Below are 25,615 nucleotides of genomic sequence, written 5' to 3'. Positions count from 1 at the left end.
TGACAACCAGAACATCCACAGGCTCTCTGTTCCAGTTCCCCTGACAACCAGAACATCCACAGCCTCTCTGTTCCAGTTCCCCTGACAACCAGAACATCCACAGGCTCTCTGTTCCAGTTCCCCTGACAACCAGAACATCCACAGGCTCTCTGTTCCATTTCCCCTGAAAACCAGAACATCCACAGGCTCTCTGTTCCCCTGACAACCAGAACATCCACAGGCTCTCTGTTCCAGTTCCCCTGACAACCAGAACATCCACAGGCTCTCTGTTCCAGTTCCCCTGACAACCAGAACATCCACAGGCACTCTGTTCCGTTTCCCCTGACAACCAGAACATCCACAGGCTCTCTGTTCCGTTTCCCCTGACAACTGGATGCATCCGGTTTGTAGCCCCCTTGCTGAGGGTGGAAACCATGTGGTCTTGAACGGAAATGAACCCAAAGAGAGAGAGACACACACACACACACACTATAAGGTCAGGACTCTCTCCTTTCATACCACATCCCTGTCAGACTGCATCACACACACTCCCCCTCCCTGCAGGCCGCTAAGCCCTTTGGGAAATTACTGTCATGGGATTTCCTCTGGGCCATATGTCACCTCACACACACACACACACACACACACACACACACACACACACACACACACACACACACACACACACCTTTGTATCCAAAGCAGGAAGTAACAGATTCCGTGTCCCACAAGGCACCTAGTGACGATGTTCTGCCATCTAGTCAGAGCAACATCAGGCGGAAGAGGAAGTCCTATAGGGTATCGTTAAGGCCGGGAGGCCGGGTTAGGGTCGGGAGGCCGGGTTAGGGTCGGGAGGCCGGGTTAGGGTCGGGAGGCCGGGTTAGGGTCGGGAGGCCGGGTTAAGGTCGGGAGGCCGGGTTAAGGTCGGGAGGCCGGGTTAAGGTCGGGAGGCCGGGTTAAGGTCAGGAGGCCGGGTTAAGGTCAGGAGGCCGGGTTAAGGTCAGGAGGCCGGGTTAAGGCCGGGAAGCCGGGTTAAGGTCAGGAGGCCGGGTTAAGGTCGGGAGGCCGGGTTAAGATCAGGAGGCCGGGTAAAGGTCAGGAGGCCGGGTAAAGGTCAGGAGGCCGGGAGGCCGGGTTAGGGTCGGGAGGCCGGGTTAGGGTCGGGAGGCCGGGTTAGGGTCGGGAGGCCGGGTTAGGGTCGGGAGGTCGGGAGGCCGGGTTAAGTTCGGGAGGCCGGGTTAAGGTCGGGAGGCCGGGGTAAGGTCGGGAGGTCGGGAGGCCGGGTTAAGGTCGGGAGGCCGGGTTACGGTCGGGAGGCCGGGTTACGGTCGGGAGGCCGGGTTAATGTCGGGTTAAGGTCGGGAGGCCGGGTTAAGTTCGGGAGGTCGGGTTAAGGTCAGGAGGCCGGGTTAAGGTCAGGAGGCCGGGTTAAGGTCGGGAGGCCGGGTTAAGGTCGGGAGGCCGGGTTAAGGTCGGGTTAAGGTCGGTTTAAGGTCGGGTTAAGGTCAGGAGGCCGGGTTAAGGCCGGGAGGCCCGGGTTAAGGCCGGGAGGCCGGGTTAAGGCCGGGAGGCCGGGTTAAAGTCGGGAGGCCGGGTTAAGGCCGGGTTAAGGTCGGGAGGCTGGGTTAGGGTCGGGAGGCCGGGTTAATGTCGGGAGGCCGGGTTAAGGCCGGGTGAAGGTCGGGAGGCCGGGTTAAGCTGGGATAGAATCCGCTGTGTTCAACCAGGCCACAGTATTGCTCATTTACTGTCCTTTCTAGTCAGTTAGCCATGTTTCAGTCTGTATTCGATTATACTGGGGATTTACTGATTATACGAGTTGATCAGGAAGTTTATCGGCAATGTTGTTCCCACTGTGACTATTAAACCCTAGCCTAACCAGAAACCGTGGATACATGGCGGCATTCGCACAAAATTGAAAGCGCAAACCACTGCATTTAACCATGGCAAGGGGACAGGGAATATGGCCGAATACAAACAGTGTGTTTATTCCCTCCGCAAGGCAATCAAACAGGTAAAACGTCAGTATAGAGACAAAGTGGAGAGTCGCAATTCAACAGCTCAGACACGAAACGTATGTGCCAGGGCGTCTACAGACAATCAGGGACTACAAATGGAAAACCAGCCAAGTCGTGGACACAAACATCTTGCATCCGGACAAGCTGAACACCTTCTTCTCTCGCTTTGAGGATAATACAGTGCCACCGACGCGGCCCGCTACCAAGGACTGTGGGCACTCCTTCTCCATGGCCGACGTGAGTAAGACACTTAAAAGTGTTAACCCTCGCAGGGCTGCAGGCCCAGACGGCATCCCTAGCCACGTCCTCAGAGCATGCACAGACCAGCTGGCTGGTGTGTTTACGGACATATTCAATCTCTCCCTTTCCCAGTCTGCTGTCCCCGCTTCCTTCAAGATGACCACTGTTGTTCCTGTACCCAAGAAAGCAAAAGGTAACTGAACTAAATGACAAATCTGTCATCATGAAGTGCTTTGAGAGACTAGTCAAGGATCATACCACTTCTACCTTACCTGACACCCTAGACCCAGTTCAGTTTGCATACCACCCCAATAGATCCACAGACGATGCAATCGCCATCGCAACGCACACTGCCCTATCCCATCTGGTCAAGAGGAATACCTATGTAAGAATGCTGTTAATTGACAATAGCTCAGCATTCAACACCCTAGTACCCTCCAAGCTCATCATTGCGCCCTGTGCAACTGGGTCCTGGACTTCCTGACGGGCCGGCCCCCAGGAGGTGAAGGCAGGAAACAGCAGCTCCACTTCGCTGATCCTCAACACAGGGGCCCCACAAGGGTGCATGCTCAGCCCCCTCCTGTACTCCCTGTTCACCCATGACTGCGTGGCCATGCACGCCTCCAACTCAATCATCAAGTTTGCAGACGACACAACAGTAGTTAGGCTTGATTACCAACAATGACGAGACGGCCTACAGGGAGGAGGTGAGGGCCCTGGGAGACGAGACAGCCTCCAGGGAGGAGGTGAGGGCCCTGGGAGACGAGACAGCCTCCAGGGAGGAGGTGAGGGCCCTCGGAGACGAGGCAGCCTCCAGGGAGGAGGTGAGGGCCATGGGAGACGAGACAGCCTACAGGGAGGAGGTGAGGGCCCTGGGAGACGAGACAGCCTCCAGGGAGGAGGTGAGGGCCCTGGGAGACGAGACAGCCTCCAGGGAGGAGGTGAGGGCCGTGGGAGACGAGACAGCCTCCAGGGAGGAGGTGAGGGCCCTCAGAGACGAGACAGCCTACAGGGAGGAGGTGAGGGCCGTGGGAGACGAGACAGCCTCCAGGGAGGAGGTGAGGGCCCTCAGAGACGAGACAGCCTCCAGGGAGGAGGTGAGGGCCCTGGGAGACGAGACAGCCTCCAGGGAGGAGGTGAGGACCCTGGGAGACGAGACAGCCTCCAGGGAGGAGGTGAGGGCCCTCGGAGACGAGACAGCCTCCAGGGAGGAGGTGAGGGCTCTGGGAGACGAGACAGCCTCCAGGGAGGAGGTGAGGGCCCTGGGAGACGAGACAGCCTCCAGGGAGGAGGTGAGGGCCGTGGGAGACGAGGCAGCCTCCAGGGAGGAGGTGAGGGCCGTGGGAGACGAGGCAGCCTCCAGGGAGGAGGTGAGGGCCGTGGGAGACGAGACAGCCTACAGGGAGGAGGTGAGGGCTCTGGGAGACGAGACAGCCTACAGGGAGGAGGTGAGGGCCGTGGGAGACGAGACAGCCTCCAGGGAGGAGGTGAGGACCCTGGGAGACGAGACAGCCTCCAGGGAGGAGGTGAGGGCCCTGGGAGACGAGGCAGCCTACAGGGAGGAGGTGAGGGGCGTGGGAGACGAGACAGCCTCCAGGGAGGAGGTGAGGGGCCCTCGGAGACGAGACAGCCTCCAGGGAGGAGGTGAGGGGCCCTCGGAGACGAGACAGCCTCCAGGGAGGAGGTGAGGGCCCTGGGAGACGAGACAGCCTCCAGGGAGGAGGTGAGGGCCCTGGGAGACGAGACAGCCTCCAGGGAGGAGGTGAGGACCCTGGGAGACGAGACAGCCTCCAGGGAGGAGGTGAGGACCCTGGGAGACGAGACAGCCTCCAGGGAGGAGGTGAGGGCTCTGGGAGTGTGGTGCCAGGAAAATAACCTCTCACTCAACGTCAACAAAACAAAAGGAGATGATCGTGGACTTCAGGAAACAGCAGAGGGAGCACCCCCCCATCCACATCGACGGGACGGCAGCGGAGAAGGTGGAAAGTACCTTGGTGTACACGTCACTGACAAACTGAAATGGTCCACCCACACAGACAAGAGGCTGAAGAAATTTGGCTTGGCACTTAAAACCCACAAACTTTTACAGATGCACAACCGAGAGCATCCTGTCGGGCTGTATCACCGCCTGGTACGGCAACTGCACCGCCTTCAACTGCAAGGCTCTCCAGAGGGTAGTGCGGTCTGCACAACGCATCACCGGGGGGAAACTACCTGCCCTCCAGGACACCTACACCACCCGATGTCACAGGAAGAACAAAAAGATCATCAAGGACATCAACCACCCGAGCCACTTCCTGTTCACCCCACTATCATCCAGAAGGCGAGGTCAGTACAGGTGCATCAAAGCTGGGGACCGAGAGACTGAAAAACAGTCAAGCCATGTTTCTGTTTCAGTCTATTCAGTTAGTGAAGCCATGTTTCAGTCTCTATTCAGTTAGTGAAGCCATGTTTCAGTCTCTATTCAGTTAGTGAAGCCATGTTTCAGTCTCTATTCAGTTAGTGAAGCCATGTTCCCGTTTCAGTCTCTATTCAGTTAGTGAAGCCATGTTTCAGTCTCTATTCAGTTAGTGAAGCCATGTTCCTGTTTCAGTCTCTATTCAGTTAGTGAAGCCATGTTTCATTCTCTATTCAGTTAGTGAAGCCATGTTCCCGTTTCAGTCTGTAGTCAGTTAGTGAAGCCATGTTTCCGTTTCAGTCTGTAGTCAGTTAGTGAAGCCATGTTTCCGTTTCAGTCTCTATTCAGTTAGTGAAGCCATGTTTCAGTCTCTATTCAGTTAGTGAAGCCATGTTTCAGTCTCTATTCAGTTAGTGAAGCCATGTTTCAGTCTCTATTCAGTTAGTGAAGCCATGTTTCAGTCTCTATTCAGTTAGTGAAGCCATGTTTCTGTTTCAGTCTCTATTCAGTTAGTGAAGCCATGTTTCCGTTTCAGTCTCTATTCAGTTAGTGAAGCCATGTTTCAGTCTCTATTCAGTTAGTGAAGCCATGTTTCAGTCTCTATTCAGTTAGTGAAGCCATGTTTCAGTCTCTATTCAGTTAGTGAAGCCATGTTTCTGTTTCAGTCTGTAGTCAGTTAGTGAAGCCATGTTCCCGTTTCAGTCTGTAGTCAGTTAGTGAAGCCATGTTTCCGTTTCAGTCTGTAGTCAGTTAGTGAAGCCATGTTTCCGTTTCAGTCTGTAGTCAGTTAGTGAAGCCATGTTTCTGTTTCAGTCTGTAGTCAGTTAGTGAAGCCATGTTCCCGTTTCAGTCTGTAGTCAGTTAGTGAAGCCATGTTCCCGTTTCAGTCTGTAGTCAGTTAGTGAAGCCATGTTTCAGTCTGTAGTCAGTTAGTGAAGCCATGTTTCTGTTTCAGTCTGTAGTCAGTTAGTGAAGCCATGTTCCCGTTTCAGTCTGTAGTCAGTTAGTGAAGCCATGTTTCCGTTTCAGTCTGTAGTCAGTTAGTGAAGCCATGTTTCCCTTTCAGTCTGTAGTCAGTTAGTGAAGCCATGTTTCTGTTTCAGTCTCTATTCAGTTAGTGAAGCCATGTTCCCGTTTCAGTCTGTAGTCAGTTAGTGAAGCCATGTTCCCGTTTCAGTCTGTAGTCAGTTAGTGAAGCCATGTTTCCGTTTCAGTCTGTAGTCAGTTAGTGAAGCCATGTTTCCGTTTCAGTCTGTAGTCAGTTAGTGAAGCCATGTTTCAGTCTCTATTCAGTTAGTGAAGCCATGTTTCTGTTTCAGTCTCTATTCAGTTAGTGAAGCCATGTTTCTGTTTCAGTCTCTATTCAGTTAGTGAAGCCATGTTCCCGTTTCAGTCTGTAGTCAGTTAGTGAAGCCATATTCCCGTTTCAGTCTGTAGTCAGTTAGTGAAGGCATGTTTCCGTTTCAGTCTGTAGTCAGTTAGTGAAGCCATGTTTCCGTTTCAGTCTGTTGTCAGTTAGTGAAGCCATGTTCCCGTTTCAGTCTGTATTCAGTTAGTGAAGCCATGTTTCAGTCTGTAGTCAGTTAGTGAAGCCATGTTTCAGTCTGTAGTCAGTTAGTGAAGCCATGTTTCCGTTTCAGTCTCTATTCAGTTAGTGAAGCCATGTTTCAGTCTCTATTCAGTTAGTGAAGCCATGTTTCCGTTTCAGTCTCTATTCAGTTAGTGAAGCCATGTTTCATTCTCTATTCAGTTAGTGAAGCCATGTTCCCGTTTCAGTCTGTAGTCAGTTAGTGAAGCCATGTTCCCGTTTCAGTCTGTAGTCAGTTAGTGAAGCCATGTTCCCGTTTCAGTCTGTAGTCAGTTAGTGAAGCCATGTTCCCGTTTCAGTCTGTAGTCAGTTAGTGAAGCCATGTTCCCGTTTCAGTCTGTAGTCAGTTAGTGAAGCCATGTTCCCGTTTCAGTCTGTAGTCAGTTAGTGAAGCCATGTTCCCGTTTCAGTCTGTAGTCAGTTAGTGAAGCCATGTTCCTGTTTCAGTCTCTATTCAGTTAGTGAAGCCATGTTCCCGTTTCAGTCTGTAGTCAAGTCAAATGTTATTTGTCACATGAGCAGAATACAACCTTACAGTGAAATGCTTACTAACAAGCCCTTAATAACCATCAATGCAGTTTCAAGAAAACACCTAAAAAAAAAGTCAGTTGAATGCATTCAGTTGTCCACCTGACTAGGTATTCCACCTTTCCCTGTTGATGAAGCCAGTGACTGAAGCGGTGAACTCCTCAATGCCATTTGAAGAATGTCCTGTAGTTTAGAATCACAGTGGGGACGACGTCCTCGATGCTTATTGATGAAGCCAGTGACTGATGCGGTGAAGTCCTCAATGCCATCTGAAGAATCCCAGAACATGTTCCAGTCTGTGATAGCAAAACAGTCCTGTAGCTTAGCATCTGCTTCATCTGACCACTTTTTTATAGACCGAGTCACTGGTGCTTCCTGATTTAGTTTTTGCTTGTAGGCAGGAAGCAGGAGGATAGAATTATGGTCAGATTTGCCAAGTGGAGGGCGAGGGAGAGCTTTGTACGAGTCTCTCTGTGTGGAGTACAGGTGGTCTAGAGGTTTTTTCCCTCTGGTTGCACATTTAACACGCTGGTAGATATGAGGCAAAACTGATTTTGGGTTGAACGTTGGCTAACAGTACGGATGGCAAAGGCAGATTAGCCACTCGTCGCCTGATCCTCACAAGGCGATCTCCTTCCGCGAAATCTCTGTTTGTTTCTCCAGCGAATGACGTCGGATGTTGGCCTGTTTGGGTGTTTGGAGTATATCATTCCCGTCCGACTCATTAAAGATCAATTCTTTGTCCAGTTCGAGGTGAGTAATCGCTGTTCTGATATCCAGAAGCTCTTTTCAGTCATAAGAGACGGTGGCAGAAACATTACGGACAAAATAAGTTACAAACAAAGTGACAAAACAAAACAGAACAGCACGGCTGGTTAGGAGCCAATAAAACACGGCAGTTATCCTCTCCAGGACATATAGAGAGTTAGTCAATTCATGTTTCTGTTTCAGTCTGTAAACTCCAGCCACAGCTCAGCCACACAGCCCCTCAGCCACACAGCCACACAGCCTCTCAGCCACTCAGCCACACAGCCACACAGCCCCTCAGCCACACAGCCACACAGCCTCTCAGCCACACAGCCTCTCAGCCACACAGCCCCTCAGCCACACAGCCACACAGCCCCTCAGCCACACAGCCACACAGCCCCTCAGCCACACAGCCACACAGCCCCTCAGCCACACAGCCTCTCAGCCACACAGCCACACAGCCTCTCAGCCACACAGCCTCTCCTCAGCCACACAGCCTCTCAGCCTCTCAGCCACACAGCCTCTCAGCCACACAGCCACACAGCCCCTCAGCCACACAGCCACACAGCCTCTCAGCCACACAGCCACACAGCCTCTCAGCCACACAGCCCCTCAGCCACACAGCCACACAGCCTCTCAGCCACACAGCCACACAGCCTCTCCTCAGCCACACAGCCTCTCCACAGCCACACAGCCTCTCAGCCACACAGCCACACAGCCTCTCAGCCACACAGCCTCTCCTCAGCCCCACAGCCTCTCAGCCACACAGCCTCTCAGCCACACAGCCTCTCCTCAGCCACACAGCCTCTCCTCAGCCACACAGCCTCCCCTCAGCCACACAGCCTCCCCTCAGCCACACAGCCTCCCCTCAGCCACACAGTCTCCCCTCAGCCACACAGCCTCCCCTCAGCCACACAGCCTCCCCTCAGCCACACAGCCTCCCCTCAGCCACACAGCCTCCCCTCAGCCACACAGCCTCCCCTCAGCCACACAGCCTCCCCTCAGCCACACAGCCTCTCCTCAGCCACACAGCCTCTCCTCTCTATCATCCAACTAACTACTGGGACATGATAAACGGAGGACAGAGGAATCTGGGACAGGAGAGCTAAAACTGTCTGATATTCTGAAGTGCTTCTGCTCGCTAACCTAACTGCTGCTCGCTAACCTAACTGCTGCTCTCATCGCTAACTGCTGCTCTCATCGCTATCTGCTGCTCGCTAACCGCTGCTCGCTAACTGCTGCTCAAATAGAGAGTTCCTGAGAGTCTGCCTGTCTGTCTGTTTAGAAGCAAGAGGAGGAGGGAGAGGACGAGGAGAAGGAGGAGCAGAAGGAAGATGAAGAGAAGCAGGCAGAGGAGAAGAGGAGTGTTACCGATGTCCCAGTGTTCATAGCAGACAGTAACCTCTGTCTCCACCTGTCTTTCCCTGCCGCCACGTCCTCCTCCCGCTGCACAGGCTGCAACACAGAGCATGGCTGAACACAGGACACACAGCCAACACACACACGCCTTCCCACCGTCCAATCATATCCCTCCAGCCAACACACACGCCTTCCCACCGTCCAATCATATCCCTCCAGCCAACACACACGCCTTCCCTCCCTCCCTCCAACCATATCCCTCCAGCCAACACACACGCCTTCCCACCGTCCAATCAACACACACGCCTTCCCACCCTCCAACCAACACCCCCCCCCCATCTCAACTCAGTCCCCCTGGGCTTTCTACCGTAGCCCCCCCCCCATCTCAACTCAGTCCCCCTGGGCTTTCTACCGTAGCCCCCCCCCCCCCCCCCCCCATCTCATCTCAGTCCCCCTGGGATTTCTACTGTAGCCCCCCCCCCCCCCCATCTCATCTCAGTCCCCCTGGGCTTTCTACCGTAGCCCCCCCCCCCCCCCCCCATCTCATCTCAGTCCCCCTGGGCTTTCTACCGGTAGAAAGATGGTATTTGCACATTGGCAACAGATCAAACACCTGGTGAGGGGTTTTAAATCCTGAGAGGAGCTAAAGATATCCCCACCTCTATCTTCCTCTTCTTCTTCTTGTCATTCTTCTTCTCCTTGTTCCTCATCATCTGTCTCTTCTGGAGCAGGACGGTTTCATACTTGGGCCTCGGGTGGTCCTGGGGAGAAGAGAGATCAGCTCATTCATTCTGATGCTCGGGGTCAGTGATGAGGACCTGGACTGGGGTCAGCTGGAGTGGAGTAACCTGCACGTTAAGGAGTATAGTAACCTGCCCGTTAAGGAGTGGAGTAACCTGCCCGTTAAGGAGTGGAGTATAGTAACCTGTCCATTAAGGAGTGGAGTATAGTAACCTGCCCGTTAAGGAGTGGAGTAACCTGCCCATTAAGGAGTGGAGTATAGTAACCTGCCCGTTAAGGAGTGGAGTATAGTAACCTGCCCGTTAAGGAGTGGAGTATAGTAACCTACCCGTTAAGGAGTGGAGTATAGTAACCTGCCCATTAAGGAGTGGAGTAACCTGCCCATTAAGGAGTGGAGTAACCTGCCCGTTAAGGAGTGGAGTATAGTAACCTGCCCGTTAAGGAGTGGAGTATAGTAACCTGCCCATTAAGGAGTGGAGTATAGTAACATGCCCATTAAGGAGTGGAGTAACATGCTCATTAAGGAGTGGAGTAACCTGCCCGTTAAGGAGTGGAGTATAGTAACATGCCCATTAAGGAGTGGAGTAACCTGTCCATTAAGGAGTGGAGTATAGTAACCTGCCCATTAAGGAGTGGAGTAACCTGTCCATTAAGGAGTGGAGTAACCTGCCCGTTAAGGAGTCGAGTATAGTAACCTGCCCATTAAGGAGTGGAGTATAGTAACCTGCCCATTAAGGAGTGGAGTATAGTAACCTGCCCATTAAGGAGTGGAGTATAGTAACCTGCCCATTAAGGAGTGGAGTAACCTGCCCATTAAGGAGTGGAGTAAACTGCCCATTAAGGAGTGGAGTAAACTGCCCATTAAGGAGTGGAGTATAGTAACCTGCCCATTAAGGAGTGGAGTATAGTAACCTGCCCATTAAGGAGTGGAGTATAGTAACCTGCCCATTAAGGAGTGGAGTATAGTAACCTGCCCATTAAGGAGTGGAGTAACCTGCCCATTAAGGAGTGGAGTAAACTGCCCATTAAGGAGTGGAGTAAACTGCCCATTAAGGAGTGGAGTATAGTAACCTGCCCATTAAGGAGTGGAGTATAGTAACCTGCCCATTAATTAAGGAGTGGAGTAACCTGCCCATTAAGGAGTGGAGTATAGTAACCTGCCCATTAAGGAGTGGAGTATAGTAACCTGCCCATTAAGGAGTGGAGTATAGTAACCTGCCCATTAAGGAGTGGAGTATAGTAACCTGCCCATTAAGGAGTGGAGTATAGTAACCTGCCCATTAAGGAGTGGAGTATAGTAACCTGCCCATTAAGGAGTGGAGTAACCTGCCCATTAAGGAGTGGAGTAACCTGCCCATTAAGGAGTGGAATAACCTGCCCATTAAGGAGTGGAGTATAGTAACCTGCCCATTAAGGAGTGGAGTAACCTGCCCATTAAGGAGTGGAGTAACCTGCCCGTTAAGGAGTGGAGTATAGTAACCTGCCCATTAAGGAGTGGAGTATAGTAACCTGCCCATTAAGGAGTGGAGTATAGTAACCTGTCCATTAAGGAGTGGAGTATAGTAACCTGCCCATTAAGGAGTGGAGTATAGTAACCTGCCCATTAAGGAGTGGAGTAACCTGCCCATTAAGGAGTGGAGTAACCTGCCCATTAAGGAGTGGAATAACCTGCCCATTAAGGAGTGGAGTATAGTAACCTGCCCATTAAGGAGTGGAGTAACCTGCCCATTAAGGAGTGGAGTATAGTAACCTGCCCATTAAGGAGTGGAGTATAGTAACCTGCCCGTTAAGGAGTGGAGTAACCTGCCCATTAATTAAGGAGTGGAGTATAGTAACCTGCCCATTAATTAAGGAGTGAAGTAACCTGCCCGTTAAGGAGTGGAGTAACCTGCCCGTTAAGGAGTGGAGTATAGTAACCTGCCCATTAAGGAGTGGAGTATAGTAACCTGCCCATTAAGGAGTGGAGTATAGTAACCTGCCCATTAAGGAGTGGAGTATAGTAACCTGTCCATTAAGGAGTGGAGTATAGTAACCTGCCCATTAAGGAGTGGAGTATAGTAACCTGTCCATTAAGGAGTGGAGTATAGTAACCTGCCCATTAAGGAGTGGAGTATAGTAACCTGCCCGTTAAGGAGTGGAGTAACCTGCCCATTAAGGAGTGGAGTAACCTGCCCATTAAGGAGTGGAGAAACCTGCCCGTTAAGGAGTGGAGTATAGTAACCTGCCCGTTAAGGAGTGGAGTATAGTAACCTGCCCATTAAGGAGTGGAGTATAGTAACATGCCCATTAAGGAGTGGAGTAACATGCTCATTAAGGAGTGGAGTAACCTGCCCGTTAAGGAGTGGAGTATAGTAACATGCCCATTAAGGAGTGGAGTAACCTGTCCATTAAGGAGTGGAGTATAGTAACCTGCCCATTAAGGAGTGGAGTAACCTGTCCATTAAGGAGTGGAGTAACCTGCCCGTTAAGGAGTGGAGTATAGTAACCTGCCCATTAAGGAGTGGAGTATAGTAACCTGCCCATTAAGGAGTGGAGTATAGTAACCTGCCCATTAAGGAGTGGAGTAACCTGCCCATTAAGGAGTGGAGTAAACTGCCCATTAAGGAGTGGAGTATAGTAACCTGCCCATTAAGGAGTGGAGTATAGTAACCTGCCCATTAAGGAGTGGAGTATAGTAACCTGCCCATTAAGGAGTGGAGTATAGTAACCTGCCCATTAAGGAGTGGAGTATAGTAACCTGCCCATTAAGGAGTGGAGTAACCTGCCCATTAAGGAGTGGAGTAAACTGCCCATTAAGGAGTGGAGTAAACTGCCCATTAAGGAGTGGAGTATAGTAACCTGCCCATTAAGGAGTGGAGTATAGTAACCTGCCCGTTAAGGAGTGGAGTAACCTGCCCATTAATTAAGGAGTGGAGTAACCTGCCCATTAAGGAGTGGAGTAACCTGCCCATTAAGGAGTGGAGTATAGTAACCTGCCCATTAAGGAGTGGAGTATAGTAACCTGCCCATTAAGGAGTGGAGTATAGTAACCTGCCCATTAAGGAGTGGAGTATAGTAACCTGCCCATTAAGGAGTGGAGTAACCTGCCCATTAAGGAGTGGAGTAACCTGCCCATTAAGGAGTGGAATAACCTGCCCATTAAGGAGTGGAGTATAGTAACCTGCCCATTAAGGAGTGGAGTAACCTGCCCATTAAGGAGTGGAGTATAGTAACCTGCCCATTAAGGAGTGGAGTATAGTAACCTGCCCGTTAAGGAGTGGAGTAACCTGCCCATTAATTAAGGAGTGGAGTATAGTAACCTGCCCATTAATTAAGGAGTGAAGTAACCTGCCCGTTAAGGAGTGGACTAACCTGCCCGTTAAGGAGTGGAGTATAGTAACCTGCCCATTAAGGAGTGGAGTATAGTAACCTGCCCATTAAGGAGTGGAGTATAGTAACCTGCCCATTAAGGAGTGGAGTATAGTAACCTGTCCATTAAGGAGTGGAGTATAGTAACCTGCCCATTAAGGAGTGGAGTATAGTAACCTGTCCATTAAGGAGTGGAGTATAGTAACCTGCCCATTAAGGAGTGGAGTATAGTAACCTGCCCATTAAGGAGTGGAGTAACCTGTCCATTAAGGAGTGGAGTAACCTGCCCGTTAAGGAGTGGAGTATAGTAACCTGCCCATTAAGGAGTGGAGTAACCTGCCCGTTAAGGAGTGGAGTATAGTAACCTGCCCATTAAGGAGTGGAGTATAGTAACCTGCCCATTAAGGAGTGGATTATAGTAACCTGTCCATTAAGGAGTGGAGTATAGTAACCTGCCCATTAAGGAGTGGAGTATAGTAACCTGCCCATTAAGGAGTGGAGTAACCTGCCCATTAAGGAGTGGAGTAACCTGCCCATTAAGGAGTGGAATAACCTGCCCATTAAGGAGTGGAGTATAGTAACCTGCCCATTAAGGAGTGGAGTAACCTGCCCATTAAGGAGTGGAGTATAGTAACCTGCCCATTAAGGAGTGGAGTATAGTAACCTGCCCGTTAAGGAGTGGAGTAACCTGCCCATTAATTAAGGAGTGGAGTATAGTAACCTGCCCATTAATTAAGGAGTGAAGTAACCTGCCCGTTAAGGAGTGGAGTAACCTGCCCGTTAAGGAGTGGAGTATAGTAACCTGCCCATTAAGGAGTGGAGTATAGTAACCTGCCCATTAAGGAGTGGAGTATAGTAACCTGCCCATTAAGGAGTGGAGTATAGTAACCTGTCCATTAAGGAGTGGAGTATAGTAACCTGCCCATTAAGGAGTGGAGTATAGTAACCTGTCCATTAAGGAGTGGAGTATAGTAACCTGCCCATTAAGGAGTGGAGTATAGTAACCTGCCCATTAAGGAGTGGAGTAACCTGTCCATTAAGGAGTGGAGTAACCTGCCCGTTAAGGAGTGGAGTATAGTAACCTGCCCATTAAGGAGTGGAGTAACCTGCCCATTAAGGAGTGGAGTAACCTGCCCGTTAAGGAGTGGAGTATAGTAACCTGCCCATTAAGGAGTGGAGTATAGTAACCTGCCCATTAAGGAGTGGAGTATAGTAACCTGTCCATTAAGGAGTGGAGTATAGTAACCTGCCCATTAAGGAGTGGAGTATAGTAACCTGCCCATTAAGGAGTGGAGTAACCTGTCCATTAAGGAGTGGAGTAACCTGCCCGTTAAGGAGTGGAGTATAGTAACCTGCCCATTAAGGAGTGGAGTATAGTAACCTGCACATTAAGGAGTGGAGTATAGTAACCTGCCCATTAAGGAGTGGAGTAACCTGCCCATTAAGGAGTAGAGTATAGTAACCTGCCCATTAAGGAGTGGAGTATAGTAACCTGCCCATTAAGGAGTGGAGTATAGTAACCTGCCCATTAAGGAGTGGAGTATAGTAACCTGCCCATTAATTAAGGAGTGGAGTAACCTGCCCATTAATTAAGGAGTGGAGTAACCTGCCCATTAATTAAGGAGTGGAGTAACCTGCCCATTAAGGAGTGGAGTATAGTAACCTGCCCATTAAGGAGTGGAGTATAGTAACCTGCCCATTAAGGAGTGGAGTAACCTGCCCATTAAGGAGTGGAGTATAGTAACCTGCCCATTAAGGAGTGGAGTATAGTAACCTGCCCATTAAGGAGTGGAGTATAGTAACCTGCCCATTAAGGAGTGGAGTAACCTGCCCATTAAGGAGTATAGTAACCTGCCCATTAAGGAGTATAGTAACCTGCCCATTAAGGAGTGGAGTATAGTAACCTGCCCATTAAGGAGTGGAGTATAGTAACCTGCCCGTTAAGGAGTGGAGTATAGTAACCTGCCCATTAAGGAGTGGAGTATAGTAACCTACCCGTTAAGGAGTGGAGTAACCTGCCCGTTAAGGAGTGGAGTAACCTGCCCGTTAAGGAGTGGAGTATAGTAACCTGCCCATTAAGGAGTGGAGTATAGTAACCTGCCCATTAAGGAGTGGAGTATAGTAACCTGCCCATTAAGGAGTGGAGTAACCTGCCCATTAAGGAGTGGAGTAACCTGCCCATTAAGGAGTGGAGTAACCTGCCCATTAAGGAGTGGAGTATAGTAACTGAGGTGGGATGTGGTGGGATGGGTTGGGATGGGATGTGGTGTGGTATGGTAATGGTGTGATATGGTAATGGTGTGGTGTGATATGGTAATGGTGTGATATGGTAATGGTGTGGTAATGGTGTTGTGTGGTATGGTAATGGTGTGGTATGGTAATGATGTGATATGTTAATGGTGTGATATGGTAATGGTGTGGTATGGTAATGGTGTGGTATGGTATGGTAATGGTGTGGTAATGGTGTGACGTGGTAATGGTGTGGGGTGAATGGTGTGGTGTGATATGGTAATGGTGTGGTGTGGTAATGGTGTGGCTATGATGTGGTAAAGTAATGGTGTGGTAAGGTAATGGTGTGATATGGTAATGGTGTGGTATGGGAATGGTGTGATATGGTAATGGTGTGAAATGGTAATGGAAATGGTGTGATATGGTAATGGTGTGGTATGGTAATGGTGTGGTATGTAATGGTGTGGTGTGGTAATGGTGGGGTATGGTGTGGTATGGTAATGGTGTGATGTGAATGGTGTGGTATGGTAATGGTGTGATATGGTAATGGTGTGAATGGTGTGAATGGTGTGGTGTGGTATGGTGTGGTATGGTAATGGTGTGGTAACGGTGTTATATGGTAATGGTGTGGTATGTAATGGTGTTCTACGGTGATGGTGTGGTAATGGTGTGGTATGGTAACGGTGTGGTAATGGGGTGATATGGTAATGGTGTGGTATGTAATGGTGTTCTACGGTGATGGTGTGGTAATGGAGTGGTAATGGTGTGGTATGGTAATGGTGTGGTATGTAATGGCGTTCTACGGTAATGGTGTGGTAATGGTGTGGTATGGTAATGGTGTGACATGGTAATGATGTGGTATGTAATGGCGTTCTACGGTAGTGGTGTGGTATGGTAATGTTGTGATATGGTAATGGTGTGGTATGGTAATGGTGTGATATGGTAATGGTGTGGTATGGTAATAGTGTGGTGTGGTAATGGTGTGGTGTGGTAATGGTGTGGTAAGGGTGTGGTATGGTAATGGTGTGGTGTGAATGGTGTGGTGTGGTAAGGGTGTGGTTTGGTAATGGTGTGGTAATGGTGTGGTGTGGTGACGGTGTGGTAATGGTATGGTAATGGTGTGAAGGGTGTGGTATTGGTGTGGTAATGGTGTGGTGTGATATTGGTGTGGTATGTAATGGTGTTCTATGGTACTGGTGTGGTAATGGTGTGATATGGTAATGTTGTGGTGTGGTATGTAATTGTCTGGTATGGTAATGGTGTGGTGTGTAATGGTGTGATATGGTAATGGTGTGATATGGTAATGATGTGGTATGGTAATGATGTGGTATGTAATGGCGTTCTACGGTAATGGTGTGGTGATGGTGTGGTATGGTAATGGTGTGGTAATGGTGAGGTGTGAGGGGTGTGGTAATGGTGTGGTAATGGTGTGGTGTGAAGGGTGTGGTAATGGGAATGGTGTGGTGATGGTGTGGTGATGGTGTGGTGGGGTAATGGTGTGGTGTGGTAATGGTGTGGTGACGGTGTGGTAATGATATGGTAATGGTGTGAAGGGTGTGGTATTGGTGCAGTGTGAAGGGTGTGGTAATGGTAATGGTGTGGTAATGGTGTGGTAATGGTGTGGTGATGGTGTGGTGTGGTGATGGTGTGGTGGGGTAATGGTGCGGTGTGAAGGGTGTGGTGATGGTGTGGTAATGGTGTGGTGATGGTGTGGTAATGGTGTGGTAATGGTGCAGTGTGAAGGGTGTGGTAATGGTGTGGTAATGGTGCGGTAATGGTGTGGTAATGGTGTGGTAATGGTGCAGTGTGAAGGGTGTGGTAATGGTAATGGTGTGGTAATGGTGCGGTAATGGTGTGGTGTGAAGGGTGTGTACCTCCTCTTCCTCTAGTCCTGTGAGGTCCCAGCTGTGGTTCAAACTGATCTGCCGACGCTTCCAGTGCTCCAGGAACGTCGCCACTACACACACAGACGCACACAGACGCACACAGACGCACACAGACGCACACAGACGCACACAGACACGACATGAACATCGGTCCACCAAACCCACAGAGGAAACCTGAGCCACAGTGGTAGCAGAGAGGCCCACAGAGGAAACCTGAGCCACAGTGGTAGCAGAGAGGCCCACAGAGGAAACCTGAGCCACAGTGGTAGCAGAGAGGCCCACAGAGGAAACCTGAGCCACAGTGGTAGCAGAGAGGCCCACAGAGGAAACCTGAGCCACAGTGGTAGCAGAGAGGCCCACAGAGGAAACCTGAGCCACAGTGGTAGCAGAGAGGCCCACAGAGGAAACCTGAGCCACAGTGGTAGCAGAGAGGCCCACAGAGGAAACCTGAGCCACAGTGGTAGCAGAGAGGTGTAGCGGGTTGTAAATATATAATGGTTTCCTTCAACCCCAGAGGTCCTACTGTGTCTAATTATACACAGACCTGGTCCCCCACAGATCTGATGGACTGGCTGGCTGACGGGCTGGCTGATGGACTGGCTGATGGACTGGCTGGCTGGCTGACTGATGGACTGGCTGGCTGATGGACTGGCTGGCTGATGGACTGGCTGGCTGGCTGGCTGGCTGGCTGGCTGGCTGACGGGCTGGCTCGCTGACTGGCTGGCTGACGGGATGGCTGATGGGCTGGCTGGCTGGCTGACGGGCTGGCTGATGGGCTGGCTGATGGGCTGGCTGATGGGCTGGCTGGCTGGCTGATGGGATGGCTGGCTAATGGACTGGCTGGCTGGCTGATGGGCTGGCTGACTGGCTGGCTGGCTGATGGGCTGACGGGCTGGCTGACGGGCTGGCTGGCTGGCTGGCTGATGGGCTGGCTGGCTGACTGGCTGATGGGCTGGCTGGCTGGCTGATGGGCTGGCTGATGGGCTGGCTGGCTGGCTGATGGACGGGCTGGCTGGCTGATGGACGGGCTGGCTGGCTGATGGACTGGCTGGCTGGCTGGCTTGCTGGCTGGCTGGCTGATGGGCTGACGGGCTGGCTGGCTGGCTGATGGGCTGACGGGCAGGCTGGCTGGCTGATGGGCTAGCTGGCTGGCTGACTGGCTGATGGGCTGGCTGGCTGGCTGGCTGACGGGCTGGCTGGCTGACGGGCTGGCTGGCTGGCTGATGGGCTGGCTGGCTGGCTGATGGGCTGGCTGGCTGGCTGATGGGCTGGCTGGCTGGCTGACGGGGCTGGCTGGCTGGCTGACGGGGCTGGCTGGCTGGCTGACGGGGCTGGCTGGCTGATGGGCTGGCGGGCTGGCTGGCTGCCGGGCTGGCTGGCTGGCTGACGGGCTGGCTGGCTGGCTAACTGGCTGATGGGCTGGCTGACGGGCTGGCTGGCTGACTGATGGGCTGGCTAGCTGATGGGCTGGCTGATGGGCTGGCTGATGGGCTGGCTGGCTGACGGGCTGGCTGGCTGACGGGCTGGCTGGCTGATGGGCTGGCTGATGGGCTGGCTGGCTGACTGATGGGCTGGCTAGCTGATGGGCTGGCTGATGGGCTGGCTGGCTGATGGGCTGGCTAGCTGATGGGCTAGCTGATGGGCTGGCTGGCTGACGGGCTGACGGGCTGGCTGGCTGACGGGCTGGCTAGCTGACTGGTTGGCTGGCTGAGGGGCTGGCTGGCTGACGGGCTGGCTAGCTGACTGGTTGGCTGGCTGACGGGCTGGCTAGCTGATGGGCTGGCTAGCTGACGGGTTGGCTGGCTGAGGGACTGGCTGGCTGAGGGGCTGGCTGGCTGACGGGAGGGCTGACTGGCTGACTGATGGACAGGAGGGGGCGGTACAATGGGGTCATAAAACATTGGGACGTTAATACATACCCCAGAGGGACATGAAGATGGGGGCAGTAAGGGGCAGTAAGGGGCAGTAAGGGGTAACAGAATGTTAATACATACCCCAGAGGGACATGAAGACGGGGGTAGTAAGGGGCAGTAAGGGGTAGTAAGAGGCAGTAAGGGGTAAAGGAATGTTAATACATACCCCAGAGGGACATGAAGATGGGGGCAGTAAGGGGCAGTAAGGGGCAGTAAGGGGTAACAGAATGTTAATACATACCCCAGAGGGACATGAAGATGGGGGCAGTAAGGGGCAGTAAGGGGCAGTAAGGGGTAACAGAATGTTAATACATACCCCAGAGGGACATGAAGATGGGGGCAGTAAGGGGCAGTAAGGGGCAGTAAGGGGTAACAGAATGTTAATACATACCCCAGAGGGACATGAAGATGGGGGCAGTAAGGGGCAGTAAGGGGCAGTAAGGGGTAACAGAATGTTAATACATACCCCAGAGGGACATGAAGACGGGGGTAGTAAGGGGCAGTAAGGGGTAGTAAGGGGCAGTAAGGGGTAACAGAATGTTAATACATACCCCAGAGGGACATGAAGATGGGGGCAGTAAGGGGCAGTAAGGGGCAGTAAGGGGTAACAGAATGTTAATACATACCCCAGAGGGACATGAAGATGGGGGCAGTAAGGGGCAGTAAGGGGCAGTAAGGGGTAACAGAATGTTAATACATACCCCAGAGGGACATGAAGATGGGGGCAGTAAGGGGCAGTAAGGGGTAACAGAATGTTAATACATACCCCAGAGGGACATGAAGACGGGGGTAGTAAGGGGCAGTAAGGGGCAGTAAGGGGTAACAGAATGTTAATACATACCCCAGAGGGACATGAAGATGGGGGCAGTAAGGGGCAGTAAGGGGCAGTAAGGGGTAACAGAATGTTAATACATACCCCAGAGGGACATGAAGATGGCGAAGAATACAGTAGCAGGGTTGTCGAACAGGTGCGAGGCGCGGGCCGTGCCGCAGGCGGTGGACAGGTGCCAGTAGTCACACACTCCGTCACACAGAGGACACATGGTGAAGTTCTGCTGCTCATCACACATCTCCAGGCTACACACACACACACACACACACACACACACACACACACACACACACACACACACACACAGAGGACACATGGTGAAGTTCTGCTGCTTATCGCACATCTCCAGGCTACACACACACACACACACACACACACACACACACACACACACACACACACACACACACACACACACACACACACACACACACACACACACACACACACGACACACACACACACACACACGTTCTGGGAGACACCTGGGGCCTCATTTATAACCGCCGAGTTAATTAAACACATCGTTTCTGTACAGACCGCTAACCCGCAGAACATAATGCTAGTTCTAAACGTGGTGCACGCCCGAAACATCCCCGCGCTTCCTGGTTTCAATCCCACCGGTCTTCAGAACGGCGCGCGCGTGACCAGGGGTTATAACTCTGCCTGAAAAACACCCCTCAGTCACCTTTTCACGGGGACAATAACAGCCTTATTTGCTGTTTACTTTGGAAGTATTGGAAACAGGGCCAAGACAGTATCTAAAGGAAATAGAGAAGTTGAAAAATGATATCTATGTATTACGTTTCTACAATGGTTATGATCTCTACACTACCGTTCAGAAGTTTAGGGGTCACTTAGAAAAATGTCCTTGTTTTTTAAAGAAAAGCACGTTTTTTTTTTCTCCATTAAAATAACATCAAATTGATCAGAAATACAGTGGAGACGTTGTTAATGTTGTAAATGACTATTGTAGCTGGAAACGGCTGATTTTTAATGGAATATCTACAGAGGCCCATTATCAGCAACCATCAGTCCTGTGCTCCAATGGCACGTTGTGTTAGCTAATCCACGTTTGTCACGCTAACGGGCCCCTCTTTATATTGCTACAGCGGCACGCTAACGGGCCCCTCTTTATATTGCTACAGCGGCACGCTAACGGGCCCCTCTTTATATTACTACAGCGGCACGCTAACGGGCCCCTCTTTATATTGCTACAGCGGCACGCTAACGGGCCCCTCTTTATATTGCTACAGCGGCACGCTAACGGGCCCCTCTTTATATTACTACAGCGGCACGCTAACGGGCCCCTCTTTATATTGCTACAGCGGCACGCTAACGGTCTTGTTTTTCTAACAATAATATCTCTGTCCATATCGCAAAGTTAACTTGGTAACAACCTGTTGTCGTATTTGCGTGGCTGTTGGAATCAACCATAACAGGGTAACGCTGTCAATCTAGAAAATGGTCGGTAATCTACAGCGGCATTGTAGAATCGGGGTGTGAAAGGCTTAAAGAGGGGCCCGTTAGCCGTTACCGTTGGTCGGTAATCTACAGCGGCATTGTAGAATCGGCGTGTAAAAGGCTTAAAGTGCATCTCAGATCAGTAAAATATCAGAAACAGCTGCTCTTTCTACTACTGAACTGGGTCCATTTAAAATGACAGATGGGATGAACGGTAGGGAACCTGTACTTCCTGGTTGAACGGTAGGGAGCCTGTACTTCCTGGTTGAACGGTAGGGAGCCTGTACTTCCTGGTTGTAGGATGAACGGTAGGGAGCCTGTACTTCCTGGTTGTGGGATGAACGGTAGGGAGCCTGTACTTCCTGGTTGAATGGTAGGGAGCCTGTACTTCCTGGTTGTAGGATGAACGGTAGGGAGCCTGTACTTCCTGGTTGAACGGTAGGGAGCCTGTACTTCCTGGTTGTGGGATGAACGGTAGGGAGCCTGTACTTCCTGGTTGAACGGTAGGGAGCCTGTACTTCCTGGTTGTGGGATGAACGGTAGGGAGCCTGTACTTCCTGGTTGAATGGTAGGGAGCCTGTACTTCCTGGTTGTAGGATGAACGGTAGGGAGCCTGTACTTCCTGGTTGAACGGTAGGGAGCCTGTACTTCCTGGTTGTGGGATGAACGGTAGGGAGCCTGTACTTCCTGGTTGTGGGATGAACGGTAGGGAGCCTGTACTTCCTGGTTGAACGGTAGGGAGCCTGTACTTCCTGGTTGTAGGATGAACGGTAGGGAGCCTGTACTTCCTGGTTGTGGGATGAACGGTAGGGAGCCTGTACTTCCTGGTTGAACGGTAGGGAGCCTGTACTTCCTGGTTGAACGGTAGGGAGCCTGTACTTCCTGGTTGAACGGTAGGGAGCCTGTACTTCCTGGTTGTAGGATGAACGGTAGGGAGCCTGTACTTCCTGGTTGTGGGATGAACGGTAGGGAGCTTGTACTTCCTGGTTGTGGGATGAACGGTAGGGTGCCTGTACTTCCTGGTTGTGGGATGAACGGTAGGGAGCCTGTACTTCCTGGTTGTGGGATGAACGGTAGGGAGCCTGTACTTCCGGGTTGTAGGATGAACGGTAGGGAGCCTGTACTTCCTGGTTGAACGGTAGGGAGCCTGTACTTCCTGGTTGTGGGATGAACGGTAGGGAGCCTGTACTTCCTGGTTGTAGGATGAACAGTAGGGAGCCTGTACTTCCTGGTTGAACGGTAGGGAGCCTGTACTTCCTGGTTGAACGGTAGGGAGCCTGTATTTCCTGGTTGTGGGATGAACGGTAGGGAGCCTGTATTTCCTGGTTGTGGGATGAACGGTAGGGAGCCTGTACTTCCTGGTTGTGGGATGAACGGTAGGGAGCCTGTACTTCCTGGTTGTGGGAGGATCGGTAGGTAGCCTGTACTTCCTGGTTGTAGGATGAACGGTAGGGAGCCTGTACTTCCTGGTTGTGGGATGAACGGTAGGGAGCCTGTACTTCCTGGTTGAACGGTAGGGAGCCTGTACTTCCTGGTTGTGGGATGAACGGTAGGGAGCCTGTACTTCCTGGTTGTGAGATGAACGGTAGGGAGCCTATACTTCCTGGTTGAACGGTAGGGAGCCTGTACTTCCTGGTTGTGGGATGAACGGTAGGGAGCCTGTACTTCCTGGTTGTAGGATGAACGGTAGGGAGCCTGTACTTCCTGGTTGTGGGATGAACGGTAGGGAGCCTGTACTTCCTGGTTGTGGGATGAACGGTAGGGAGCCTGTACTTCCTGGTTGTGGGATGAACGGTAGGCTATTGCACGAGTAGCCTTGGAAACCATCACAGTCAGAAAAGGTGAGGAATTTATTCTACAGACATTTTTTTACATTTTAGTCATTTAGCAGACACTCTTATCCAGAGCGACTAACAGTAGTGAATGCATACATTTCATTTCATGCATTTTTTTAGTTTAGTTTTGTTTTTGTACTGGCCCCCCGTGGGAATCGAACCCACAACCCTGGCGTTGCACACACCATGCTCTACCAGCTGAGCCACACGGGAAGGCCTGTGGCTCACGGAGATTAAATAAACGGTAGGCCTGTGGCTCACGGAGATTAAATAAACGGAAAAATGCCTCAAACTATTTTAGAACGCAAAGATAAAATATATTCTTCTCACTAATGGCATCCTGTTATATCCAGCTGATGCTCTGTTCTGAATGACTCATATATTCCTGTATACGGTTACTGGGTTGCTGTTGCCTTCTGGCAGTACGTCAAACAGCAGGGACATACAGCAGGATCTCTAACGTTGGCAGTACGTCAGACAGCAGGAACATACAGCAGGATCTCTAACGTTGGCAGTACGTCAGACAGCAGGAACATACAGCAGGATCTCTAACGTTGGCAGTACGTCAGACAGCAGGAACATACAGCAGGATCTCTAACGTTGGCAGTACGTCAGACAGCAGGAACATACAGCAGGATCTCTAACGTTGGCAGTACGTCAGACAGCAGGAACATACAGCAGGATCTCTAACGTTGGCAGTACGTCAGACAGCAGGAACATACAGCAGGATCTCTAACGTTGGCAGTACGTCAGACAGCAGGAACATACAGCAGGATCTCTAACGTTGGCAGTACGTCAGACAGCAGGAACATACAGCAGGATCTCTAACGTTGGCAGTACGTCAGACAGCAGGAACATACAGCAGGATCTCTAACGTTGGCAGTACGTCAGACAGCAGGAACATACAGCAGGATCTCTAACGTTGGCAGTACGTCGAACAGCAGGGACATACAGCAGGATCTCTAACGTTGGCAGTACGTCAGACAGCAGGAACATACAGCAGGATCTCTAACGTTGGCAGTACGTCAGACAGCAGGAACATACAGCAGGATCTCTAACGTTGGCAGTACGTCGAACAGCAGGAACATACAGCAGGATCTCTAACGTTGGCAGTACGTCAGACAGCAGGAACATACAGCAGGATCTCTAACGTTGGCAGTACGTCAGACAGCAGGAACATACAGCAGGATCTCTAACGTTGGCAGTACGTCAGACAGCAGGAACATACAGCAGGATCTCTAACGTTGGCAGTACGTCAGACAGCAGGAACATACAGCAGGATCTCTAACGTTGGCAGTACGTCAGACAGCAGGAACATACAGCAGGATCTCTAACGTTGGCAGTACGTCAGACAGCAGGAACATACAGCAGGATCTCTAACGTTGGCAGTACGTCAGACAGCAGGAACATACAGCAGGATCTCTAACGTTGGCAGTACGTCAGACAGCAGGAACATACAGCAGGATCTCTAACGTTGGCAGTACGTCAAACAGCAGGGACATACAGCAGGATCTCTAACGTTGGCAGTACGTCGAACAGCAGGATCTCTAACGTTGGCAGTACGTCGGACAGCAGGAACATACAGCAGGATCTCTAACGTTGGCAGTACGTCAGACAGCAGGAACATACAGCAGGATCTCTAACGTTGGCAGTACGTCAGACAGCAGGAACATACAGCAGGATCTCTAACGTTGGCAGTACGTCAGACAGCAGGAACATACAGCAGGATCTCTAACGTTGGCAGTACGTCAGACAGCAGGAACATACAGCAGGATCTCTAACGTTGGCAGTACGTCGGACAGCAGGAACATACAGCAGGATCTCTAACGTTGGCAGTACGTCAGACAGCAGGAACATACAGCAGGATCTCTAACGTTTGCGGGACGATAAGCACATTGTCAGTTCCTATAGAAACGGCAGGTTTTGCCTGAAAGCTGGCGCGGGCATGTTTTGGGGCGTACTGGACACGACGTTTCTAAAATGGAGGACACGACGTTTCTAAAATGGAGGCCCCAGGGATTTCCTGTTCTGCTGTTGTTTCCAGTCTGACCAATGTTCCTCCTACACACAGACACGACTAGAGTGGGTACCTGGCATGTCGCTGGTCTGTGTGTACCTGGCATGTAGCTGGTCTGTGGGTACCTGGCATGTAGCTGGTCTGTGGGTACCTGGCATGTAGCTGGTCTGTGTGTGTACCTGGCATGTCGCTGGTCTGTGTGTACCTGGCATGTCGCTGGTCTGTGTGGGTACCTGGCATGTAGCTGGTCTGTGGGTACCTGGCATGTCGCTGGTCTGTGGGTACCTGGCATGTCGCTGGTCTGTGTGGGTACCTGGCATGTCGCTGGTCTGTGTGGGTACAGCTGGTCTGTGTACCTGGCATGTAGCTGGTCTGTGTGTACCTGGCATGTCGCTGGTCTGTGTGGGTACAGCTGGTCTGTGGGTACCTGGCATGTCGCTGGTCTGTGTGGGTACCTGGCATGTCGCTGGTCTGTGTGGGTACCTGGCATGTA

General features: G+C 51.5%; 1 protein-coding gene across 1 annotated transcript in view; it reads right to left on the bottom strand.

Moving 5' to 3' along the window:
- Window positions 1-3,672: 3,672 nt before the first annotated feature.
- Window positions 3,673-25,615, bottom strand: part of LOC145876251 (anoctamin-1) — a 58,836-nt gene continuing 36,893 nt past the window's right edge. Inside the window, exons 12-18 of the mRNA XM_082972037.1 lie at window positions 19,891-20,051; window positions 17,050-17,132; window positions 9,517-9,618; window positions 8,870-8,938; window positions 4,228-4,251; window positions 3,794-3,930; window positions 3,673-3,733 (exon numbers count right to left, since the gene is read on the bottom strand). Of these exons, the coding sequence (XP_082828163.1) occupies window positions 3,673-3,733; window positions 3,794-3,930; window positions 4,228-4,251; window positions 8,870-8,938; window positions 9,517-9,618; window positions 17,050-17,132; window positions 19,891-20,051 (637 nt within the window). The remainder of the gene's footprint in view (window positions 3,734-3,793; window positions 3,931-4,227; window positions 4,252-8,869; window positions 8,939-9,516; window positions 9,619-17,049; window positions 17,133-19,890; window positions 20,052-25,615) is intronic.

This window comes from Salmo salar, unplaced genomic scaffold, assembly GCF_965601325.2.
Source record: "Salmo salar unplaced genomic scaffold, fSalSal1 ptg000525l, whole genome shotgun sequence".
NCBI classification, from domain to species: domain Eukaryota; kingdom Metazoa; phylum Chordata; class Actinopteri; order Salmoniformes; family Salmonidae; genus Salmo; species Salmo salar.
The sequence above is the reverse complement of the archived record's forward strand: the minus strand, read 5'-3'. Positions and strand labels throughout refer to the sequence as shown.